This window comes from Camellia sinensis, chromosome 15 (genome assembly GCF_055761805.1).
Source record: "Camellia sinensis isolate YWXY chromosome 15, ASM5576180v1, whole genome shotgun sequence".
NCBI classification, from domain to species: Eukaryota; Viridiplantae; Streptophyta; class Magnoliopsida; order Ericales; family Theaceae; genus Camellia; species Camellia sinensis.
In genome coordinates, this window is record NC_138975.1 from 27,871,289 (window position 1) to 27,882,586 (window position 11,298).

Below are 11,298 nucleotides of genomic sequence, written 5' to 3' on the forward strand. Positions count from 1 at the left end.
TCATCCATCCCTCGCCCTCACGACTTAGCAGTCCCTTTTTTCCACTACTACCCTTTCCTTTCCTTTTTTTTTCTTTACCTACCTAATTGTAATTCGGGAAACTTGCCAATAAGTCCCATATACAAAGTTCAAGATCCATCTAATTCTCAAACAAAATACTTGTACCAATTAGTCCTATACATTTTTAATTGTTACTAAAAATCTTTTTTTTTTTTTTAATTTACAGACACTGTTACATTTTACTACCGGCGGACTTCTGTCAAACAGTCACCGAAGACTCGTCGGAATGTTCAACATCACTGGGAAGTCACCGGAGTATCGCCGGGAAGTCGCCAAAATATCACCGGAAGTTCACCAGAGTGTTAAGAACGTTAATAGAAGTCGCCGAAATGTTCAGAACATTCACTAGCCATTAAGAACATCACTGGAGACTCACCGGCATGTCTAGAATGTTGCCGAAAAAAAAAAATGGAGAAATTAGAGTGAAAAAACATAACAAAATGTGCTAAATATTGATAAACTAAAAGGGAAAAAAAATGAAACGACAAAAAACAACAAGAATGGAAAAAACATATGCTATTTTCAATTTTTGTAAGGTTTAAGCAAATAATCTCCAATATTGATCAAACTGAAAAGTAAGTTTTGAAACTGTAAAATGTTACAGTTTCAAAACAAAAATCTATTAAGCATTTATCTTTATTAATCAAACTGAAAAACATGTTATGAAACTGTAAAATTTTACAGTTCTAAAAAAATTTGAAACTGCAAAATTTTAAAATTTTAAACCATGATTCATTCCAGCACCAAAAAATTTTGGAACTGCAAAATTTTACAATTTTCACCGCTTGTAACTAAAACTCGAAAACAACTTATTTAGAACTTGAAATTTTTCTTCATTAGAACAAAAAAAGAGAAGTGTATAGCAGAAAAAATATAGAAAAAAAAAAGAGATCGAAGGAGAAAGACGGATATAGGGAGATGATTGTACTCTAGTAACTATTTTTTGTTTAGATCTAGTCAAATCTGATGTAGATCTACATCAGATCTAAGTAGATCTACTCATCTTCTTCATCGGAAATATATCTTCTTTATCGTCGTTGAGGGTGAAGTAAAGAGTCGACGGTCGGTGGATGCCGGTGAATCCCAATCGATAATAGTCGTCAGTCATTGGTGACTATATATCGGAAAGAAAAAGAGAAGAAGCAAGATATGGTTACCTATCAACAATCGCTGGAAATCACAAAGAGCAAAAGAAGTAGAGAAGTAGAGAGACAGAGAAGAATAATAACGTTATAGGACTTTTAGATATCGACAAAAGGTTATGGGACTAAATAGACTACACATGTTTCAAAAAAGACTTGTTGGTAATTTTTTCCTTGTAATTCTTTGTTTTTATCCTATTTGAAATTAATTTTTAAAATTAAATAAATAAATTTTTGTAACACATTTAAAAAAGACAAAAGAAAAAGAGGAATAAAAAGTAACCACATCCTTCTCAATTCATTTCTTCATTTTGTAACAAAGTTCAAAGTACAACTCACCAACAAAGTTGAAATTACAATTCAACAACCAAGTTTCAAACAGTAACATTTTAAATATCAACCATACACATTGATATTTGAAACTCCCATATCATTATTTACCAATATATTTATTATTTATCAATATATTTACCGATATCTAATACATATAAATATTTGACTGTACTCACCAATATCAACAAGTTATCCATATCTATTACGAATATTGCTATTTAACTGTACCCACCGATATCGATAAGTTACCCAACACAACTATTTAAAACCATGTTTACTAAAGCAAACTACAAGAGAAGTAATCCCCAAAAAATGAGGCAACTTGACAAAAGAAAAAATGCCCAAAGAAAGACCAAAGACCAAAATACAAATATAGAACTAAAAAACACCACCACCACCACCACCAAACAAACTTCCAAATTTCAATTCAATCTACTAGTCCTTTGATTCCCCTGCGGTGGTAGTGGTGGTGGTAGTTTTGTTTGGATCATCTTTCTTCCCAAAAACAGCTTCTTTTGCACCTTGTGCCATGCTCATCGCTTGCTCCCCAGTCTTCTGCAGTATCCCACTTGTCTTGTCTTTCCCAGCTTCCGCCGTCTCCTTTGCCGACTCCGCCGTCTCCGCCGCCTTCTCCTTCGTGGCCTGGGCAGCCGCGGCGGCATTTTCCTTGGCGGATTGGGCCGTTTCTGACGCTTTTTCTTGGGCCGCGCCGGTTTTCTCAGAGAGGTAGCTTCCAGATTGGTCCTTGGCATCAGCAGTCCGGTCCTTGGCTGATTGGGCCGTGTCGTGGACCTTCTCCTGGGCCTCCTGGGCCTTGTGCTGCATGGTCTCTGTCGTCTGGCCTGTCTTTTCCTGTGTAGTATTGAAGAAATACCATCAAATTAATTAAACTCTGAATATCAAATTAATTTAACGAATTTTAAAGCATATTTAAATTTGACTTATTTAAATAATAAATTAAGCCAGATATGCATTGAGCTTTAAGTAATTTGATTTTTTTTTAATGTAACCTGTCAAGTCTGGAAATAAATTGTTCAAGCTTGACCATGCACGAAAAACTATTGTATAATTTAAACACATTAATATTAACAATATGAAACTATATGGGTCGATATATCAACAAATATCAATATCAAAATTTTAAAATTTTAACATGTATCTATTGATAATTTAAACTTAATAACATGAAAGGATATAGCGTAGACAAGTAAAATAATGCCAACAAACAAAAAAAATTATGGGGCTTGTTTGGTTTGTTTTTGGGAGAATTGTTTTTGAAAAAAATTTGAGAGAGTTGTTTTAGAAAATTTTTTGGTTTGTTTGGTTGTATATTTTGAAAGTAGTTTTGGAGTTTGGGATGATTTGATATTTTGTTGTAATTGAGTAGATGTGTGTGAGAGAGAAAAAGTAATTGATTGATGTGTAAGAGAGAGAAAGTGACTTTGAAAATTTTTTGAGAAAAATCTCAAACCAAACAATTTTTTGAAATTTTTTTTCTAAAACTCATCTCTAAAACTCAAACCAAAATATTTTTAAATTAATGATAAATCTTATAAATATTAAAAAATAAGATTATAAATTTTTATTTTTATTTTTTGAAATATGAGTTGTGTATAAACTATGAATTTTTAATATTATCAAAATAAATCTAAATCTTTTAATTTATTTTTAATCTAAACCGTTCACTTATTTTCTTTAAATAAAATTTTAATCAACGAAAAAAAAATATTTTAATCATTAAACTTAATATAAATATATATAAAATATAAAATGTCTAAAATATATTTTTCATTAAATTTAATGACTACAATATTTATTTTTATTAATTTTATTTAATGAAAATAATTTAAATTGAAAACAAATTTAAAACTTAAATTGATAAAATAAAAAAATTAAAATTTATTTCCTTATAAACAAAATTAAAAAAAGTCAAAATTTATTTTGTTATAAAATTCAAAACTTATGATATATTTTTTTTGTAATTGTCTTTTTTTAAAAAAAATAATTTTATAATCAAATTTTGAAAGCTGCTTTATTTTAAGAAGAATTTCAACACTGTAAAACAGATAAAAATAATTACAAAAATATATTGAGCACTAGTCAGCTTGCTTGGTTGTGTTTTTTCAAAAATACTTTTCAGAAAATTCTACTTTCTTATTTTTCATATTTTTTTGTTTTTATTGAATTTTTTTAATATTTTAAGCAATTTTTTTTTACTTTTTAGACATACCTAACATAAATATACTTAAAAAGTAAATGTGAAAAAAATATTTTAAAAATTCACTAAATACCAAAAATATAAAAAAAAAATTACGAGAATTCAGTACATTTTTTATATTTTCATGTATTTATTTAATTTTTAAAATATTTTTTCACAAATTTTTTACTTTTTAAATACATCAAAGTAAAGTGTATCTAAAAATGTAAAAAAAAAAATATTTAAAATTTTAAAAATATTTAAAATTTTAAAAATATTCATTAAAAATAAAAAAATACGAAAACCAAAAAATTAAATTTTTAAAAAACTTAATTCAATAAATTTAAACCAAACACACTGATAATTTTGTGATGAAATATAAATAAAAAATTGTGGAAATGCAAGTGACTTGCACCTCTTTATGATTACTGTAAAAATATTATAAATTTTTTTATTTTTGTCGACCTTTCTTCAATAATATAAAATAGGAAATATTACCTCAGCTCGACCCTTGGTTTCGCCGACTCTGTAACTCTCATCTTTAGAGGCCATTTTTAAAAGTGGTGCTTGTAGTGATAGTAATACTACAACTTTAGAAAATTGAGGGACTAGTTTTCTTTCAACTGTGAGTGGTAAGGTTTTCACTAGTGCATGTTTTATAGGTGTTACAAATGAGCCTCTGCTTGACAGGTGTCCAGCTGTCTGACGCGTGTGCAGGGCACGTGTCCTTCAGTTGCTATGGGCTCGTTCGGTTTTTGATTTGTGATTACTTCTCTGAGACGACCAGAGCGATGACTGTGCCCGTCTAGGCTTATTAGGTCTTGACAAGTGCTTTTTTTTTTTTTTTTTTTTTAGTTAAAAAGTCAAAAAATTATTAAAAAAATTAAAAAATTAACAATTTATACTAAAAAGTCAAAGATTCTTTTTCTATCTATTTTTTGTACATCTTTTTGTAAAAATTCAAAAAATCATCCCAAACATACTAAGGTAGCGTTTGGTTGTGTTTTGTAAATGTGATTTGAAAGTATAAATTGTATTTTGAGTTTGTGTGTTGTGGAATTATGATTTGAGTGTAGAAAATTTTTTTGGTAAAGAGTTTTGAAAATAGTTTTGGAAAAGAGGTTTGATTTGAGTGGGGAATTATTGATGTGACATTTGATATGTGATACAAAAATTTACAACTCATAACTAAACATACAACTCAAAATTATTTTAAAGTACATAAAAAATTTAAAAAATTTCAGAAAATATTTGTCCTGATTATGTAAATCAATTGCAAAAAAAAAAAAAAATTCTGGAAATCAGCCGGACATCCGGGTGGACATTCGGTGGACAAAAAAGGCGCTGGTGCATCAGAGTTCTCTCTGCAGAGTGTAGAAAATTGATTTGAAAACGAAACCAAACATCATGCTCCAACACACGGGCAGAAAATTAATTACAGAGCACAACCAAACAGAGCTTAAATTTTTTTTACATCATATTTTAACAAAAAAATCAAAAAATTACTAAAAAAAAACATATTCTCCAATGTAGCCTTATTTGGTCAAACGTTCTTATTTACGGCCGAAAATTGTACGTCTGAATTTTTGGGTGGCGCACTCTTGTACCCAAAACAAAAGAAGAAAATAAAATTTATTTCTGAAAATAGTTTTAAAAAAGCCGTTTAAAATTGTTTTCTGTATCAAAAATATTTTTTGGTAAATTAGTGGGAAAAATGATTTTACCAAAATTATTTTTAATTATCTCAGAGCTAATTAAAAGTTAATTAAAAATGGCTTTTCAAAAGCCAATTTTGTGTATTCAAATTAATTAATTTTTTTAATCAATAAACACGGCATTGCTAAAGCCGTTTGTTAGAAAACAACTTTGGTAAAACCGTTTCACCCTAAAATGGGAATAAAGGAAAAAAACCCCACCCCACAATGTTAATAAAATTGTCAAAATGAAAGTGAGGGAAAAACGCCCAACATTTTGATTTGAGAACAAAACCATATCTTTTCTTGGTAATATAAGAGATTAGTTCGTCTCCAATCCACTGTTTGGCCACGTAAGATTTATTATGAGTCTCATTTCGATGATTTAAACAGTTTATTTTTTAAATCATAATATTTAAATTATTCATTAAAAACAATCAGATTGATCCAATAACTACTGTTATGTTAGTTTATGGCATTTATTCATAAAAAAAAAAAATTAAAAATGAACGATAAATATTATTTAAAAATTATATCGTTTTAGGATATAAATGTAATAAACTAATGTAATTACAATTATCGAACTTAATTTTTTTCATGAATTATCTACACATTGTAGCCTAAAAAATAAAAAGTTTGGATCATCTACCATAAAGCCCCACGGGTCTGCAGAGCACAATCGAGCTACCTAATAATAATAATAATAATAAAAGTAAATTATACTTATTGTTTTGGATATTTGAAAAAATTGTTGTGTTTCTCTTATGTTCATATCTCAAAATGAGAAAATTTGAAGAGTTTTTGTGACCTATTACGGATCTCATTTTAATAATTTGAATGGTTGATTTTGTAATGGTCTGAATATATAGAATTTATGAAAAAATTAATTTGATATGATAATTGTAATTTTTTTATTTTATCGTACTTACTTCTAAAAAAATAAACTATCCATTTTTTATAAACAAATACAATAAAATGAAAATGTTAGGATTATCAAATCTACCTAACTTTTTTTATGAATAATATACATTGAGAGAACTTTATAAAATAAATAATTCGGATCATCATAACAAGACTTGTGATGGGCTCCACGAACTTTTCAAATTATTTAATGCTGAGATGTCTTACAATTTTGACATTGTTATTGTAACTTTTTATTTAGTAAAATTAAATAAATCAAAACCAATGCAAATAGTTTGTTATCAAAAAATAAATAAGTTAAAATATTTATTTTAGTGTTAAAGAGAAGAAAATATCATTTTAAAATTATTGATAAAAATTGGGTTAAGTATTATATAAGTTAAATTTTTTAAAAAAAATTTAATATAATTATGTCAAATTTATAGAGTTTAATGTATTTTGTTCAAACCACATAGTATAATTTTTACCTAACCTAATGGAAAGTAATTATTATCCTTTTTTTGTTTGGAAATTTCTGCATTGTCCTCTGGTTTTTACAAGAAAAATCATTCATTATCAATGATATAATAACATTTTTTTGGTAAGTGATCTCTTTTTTCTTTTTTTTTTTGGGGATCAAATAAAATCCTAATTTATTAATTATTTTGATTTAAAATCTTATTTTTAAAATAATATTAATTCTAACCATATATTAATTAAAATTAATAAAACACAAACAATTTAATCATTTTTTTTTTAGTGATGCTAGACGCTGACAATGCATATGGAGTGGAGTAAAAAGGAAAGGGGTGGTAGTGAGGTGAGAACTGAAATGAGTAACTCTGGACAAGAAAAAATGAATAGAGAAATGATGGTGGATTGGGGAAGAGAATGGGTGATGATGAATTGGGGAAAGAAATGAGAGAAGTGGCAGTGGAAGTGAAAGTGACTATCAGCTGTAATAAAAGTAAAAAAATAATTAAATTGTCTAAATTGTTGATTCTTCATTATTGTATCTAGCGGATACAAATGAATGATTAGGATTGATTCTATTTTAAAAATTTAGTATTTAAATTGAAACAATTAAAAAGAGAAGAACATATAGCCTGCCACAAGTTCCAAACATTAAAAAAAATGGGGGTAAATTATTTAAAGTTTAGAAAAAATACAATAATATCTATAAATTTGGTAAAATTATATCATAATTATTTTCTTTTAGTAAAATTTAAATAACCGAAACTAATACAGATAATTTGTAGATACAATAATAAATGAAGATAAAGACAAATAATGAATTATTGATAAAAATGAGTTGAAGTATTATGTGAATTACAATCTTAGCGAAACCTAATGTAATTATATCAAATTTCTAAGATTCAATGTATATTTTTGGAGATGATGTGACTGTTGTGCGGGCATTTGGACCCATTTCGGGGCCCTTTTCAATTATCTGAATCATTCACTTTTTAAGGTATATTGAGTAGAATATACCTGTAAAAATCAAGTTGATAGAATATCGTAAACTATTTTATTGAATTGCATTTGTATCTACAAAAATGAATAGCAAATTTGATTTGAAGTATAAAACTAAATACAAATACAAATACGATTCAATAAAGAGCAATTGATATCCGATCAACTAGATTTTTTGTAAATATATTCTTCTTGATATATTCTAAAAAGTGAACGGTTCAAATTATCAAACGAATCCCAAATGGAGCTACATAAGATCCAGGGGCACACGCCCGTTCTCATTTTTTGAAAATTATACATTTACCTCTAATTAGAAATTTTTTTTCATTTGATTCCCTTTTAATTTTCAAATATGTTTCAAAATGTTTATATGTCATCTTTCTTTTCTCTTTCTTTTTAATAAATTCCTTATAATTTATCATTATAAATGTTTAATTTTATCAAAATATTCTCTTATAATTATTTCTATTTCTCTCGTTTCTCTCTTGTTTTTCTCCACGCCTATCTTCTTCTTCTTCTTCTTCTTTTTTTTTTTTTTTCTGTATGTATGCATGCTATTACATTTTAAATTATGATTATCATCATATTTTTAACAACTTACATAGCAAATAAAAAAAGTATCTGTTAATTAGGAGTTGTTTGGGGTGTCCTAAATAACTGCAGTTTTTGTCTTTTTGGACTAAAAAGTTGGGAAAAAAAAAATGAATGTTTGGGTGAACTTTTTGACTTTTTTTGGAAAAATGTGTATTAAAAAATTGTATAAAGAAGTGTATAGGAGAAGATTAGAGATGTGTGGGCCACAGCCGTACAATCTGCACAGCCGAAATGGAAGTAAGAAATTATTGGGTCCTTTTCGGGCATTGCACTTGACGGTTTTGTTCGGCCCGTGGAGGTCATCATGGGTCCTATTTTGATAATCTGAACCGTTCAATGTGTACAACTCGTCGAGTACTATATGCCTATAAAAAATCACATTGATCGGATATCGATAGCTATCTGATCAGATTTGTTTTTTTTTTTTTTCAATCGTTAATTATAGCATCTTTCATTTTTTGTACAAAACTGATCTGATCATATAGTTATCGATATCCGATCAATGTAAGTTTTTACAGACACATAGTACTCAACGAATTCTACACATTGTACGCAGCACAGCAGCTGAACACACATGAAATGAAAGTTGTACTTTTATGTAGAAAATTAATTTTTTAATTTTTTAATTTTTTTTTTTTATAAATAGTGATAACTTTTTAACTTTTTGAATAATTTTATGACATTTTGTCTTTTTAGAGAGATGTCAAACTTGGCCTTAAAAAATATCTAAGGCACATAATTTTGATATCACGTTAATTTTTAATCATTCTATTACCAAATAAAAATTAAATTTGATTAAATTTTGTAATTAATATTGCTAAGAATTAATGATATCCCTAAATCAAAATCTTAATGGCCACACTACAAACGTCTACACAACGACTGATGTGACTCTGCATAACTTTTTTTTTGGAGGGGGGGTATTGCCTCCGCATAACAATCTTCCTATTTTTTTCAAATCTTCAACAAAGTTAATGTTTTACACCCCAAAACAACAGAATTAATTGGGAGCTCTAAATAATAGAGCATTAATAGCTCTAATGAGGTAAAGAAATAAAATAAAAAATAAAAATAATAAAAGAAACACCCATCACATTATGGGGGGAGCCAACTCATTAGTATTCCCCTAGTGTTCCCAACCATTTTTGTCAAAACAATTATTATAGATCCTTATGAACCCTACTTTCCTAAACCAATTAATTTTTAAGACAAGACCAATGTGCTATTTGAGCTAGGCATTGAGCAGCATTTGAGCCTATACAGAGTGTGAATAAAAAATAAAAATAATAAGAGAAACACCCATCAAATTATGGGGGGAGCCAACTCATTAGTGCTCCCAACCATTTTTGTCAAAACAATTATTATAGATCCTTATGAACCCTACTTTCCTAAACCAATTAATTTTTAAGACAAGACCAATGTGCTATTTGAGCTGGGCATTGAGCAGCATTTGAGCCTACACAGAGTGTGAATAAAAAATAAAAATAATAAGAGAAACACCCATCACATTATGGGGGGAGCCAACTCATTAGTGCTCCCAACCATTTTTGTCAAAACAATTATTATGGATCCTTATGAACCCTACTTTCCTAAACCAATTAATTTTTAAGACAAGACCAATGTGCTATTTGAGCTGGGCATTGAGCAGCATTTGAGCCTACACAGAGTGTGAAAGTTTGGGCCTAATATATAAACTTCGTGATACAAAGGAATGGGCTTTACTAGAGGTGAGTGAACATAAAAAAAATTAAATTGATGAGTTAGTCTAGTTAGGGTGGGTATCGACTGGGTTGGGCCAGCCCAAGTTAGAAAAAATAAGACTTATGCTCAAGCCTTCTGAGTATGACCTGGCTCGACTTTGGGCTTAAAAACAAAATGCTTAAATTTCAAATCTATTCAATTTACTCATACTATTAAAAAATAAAATTTATAAAATTAAACATTAATAAATTTATAATTTAATTGACATAAATATTTACTTCTTATAAGTTCAAGCTTGAAGAGTATATTTTTCTCTTAAATATTTTTTTAATTGAAGCAAAAATAAAACTAAATACATTATATATTTACTATGATATATATATATATATATATATAGTGGCCATTTGGGAAGAGGGGGTAAAAACAGCATAAGAAAAAAAAAAAAAAAAAACTTGTTTTGGGAAGTTGGCTTTTAGCCTTTTTTTTTTTTTGATTTGTAGCAAAAGTTAAAAGTTGACTTTTTTGAAATTTTTTTTTTTCATTTGGGAAGCTAGTTTTTAGCTAATGGTGAAATTACAATTCTACCCCTCATGGGTCAAAATGTGTTACATGTGTGAAGTTATAAATATCTTAAACTAAATGGGGATAGTTTGGTCATTTTATTATGATTTGACATCATAAACAAATATTATGATTTGGGTATTGCCTCCGCATAACAATCTTCGTATTTTTTTCAAATCTTCAACAAAGTTAATGTTTTACACCCCAAAACAACAGAATTAATTGGGAGCTCTAAATAATAGAGCATTAATAGCTCTAATGTGGTAAAGAAATAAAATAAAAAATAAAAATAATAAGAGAAACACCCATCACATTATGGGGGGAGCCAACTCATTAGTGCTCCCCTAGTGCTCCCAACCATTTTTGTCAAAACAATTATTATAGATCCTTATGAACCCTACTTTCCTAAACCAATTAATTTTTAAGACAAGACCAATGTGCTATTTGAGCTGGGCATTGAGCAGCATTTGAGCCTATACAGAGTGTGAATAAAAAATAAAAATAATAAGAGAAACACCCATCACATTATGGGGGGAGCCAACTCATTAGTGCTCCCCTAGTGCTCCCAACCATTTTTGTCAAAACAATTATTATAGATCCTTATGAACCCTACTTTCCTAAACCAATTAATTTTTAAGACAAG

General features: G+C 28.2%; 1 protein-coding gene across 1 annotated transcript; it reads right to left on the reverse strand.

Annotated features, from left to right (window-relative positions):
* Positions 1-1,617: 1,617 nt before the first annotated feature.
* Positions 1,618-4,357, reverse strand: LOC114306970 (uncharacterized). The gene is made up of 2 exons (XM_082907633.1): positions 4,231-4,357; positions 1,618-2,387 (listed from the first exon to the last, which is right to left on the reverse strand). Exons 1-2 carry the CDS (start codon positions 4,282-4,284, stop codon positions 1,971-1,973), a joined length of 471 nt encoding a protein of 156 aa, XP_082763759.1. The 5' UTR covers positions 4,285-4,357; the 3' UTR covers positions 1,618-1,970.
* Between the last annotated feature and the right edge of the window lie 6,941 nt (positions 4,358-11,298).

What these genes read in the sequence shown, in the direction of transcription:
- LOC114306970 (XM_082907633.1), bottom strand. Translation starts at nt 4,284, where the DNA reads ATGGCCTCTAAAGATGAGAGTTACAGAGTCGGCGAAACCAAGGGTCGA. An exon ending in AAACCAAGGGTCGAGCTGAG is followed by an intron (nt 2,388 to 4,230) that starts GTAATATTTCCT and finishes AATACTACACAG; the next exon opens with GAAAAGACAGGCCAGACGAC.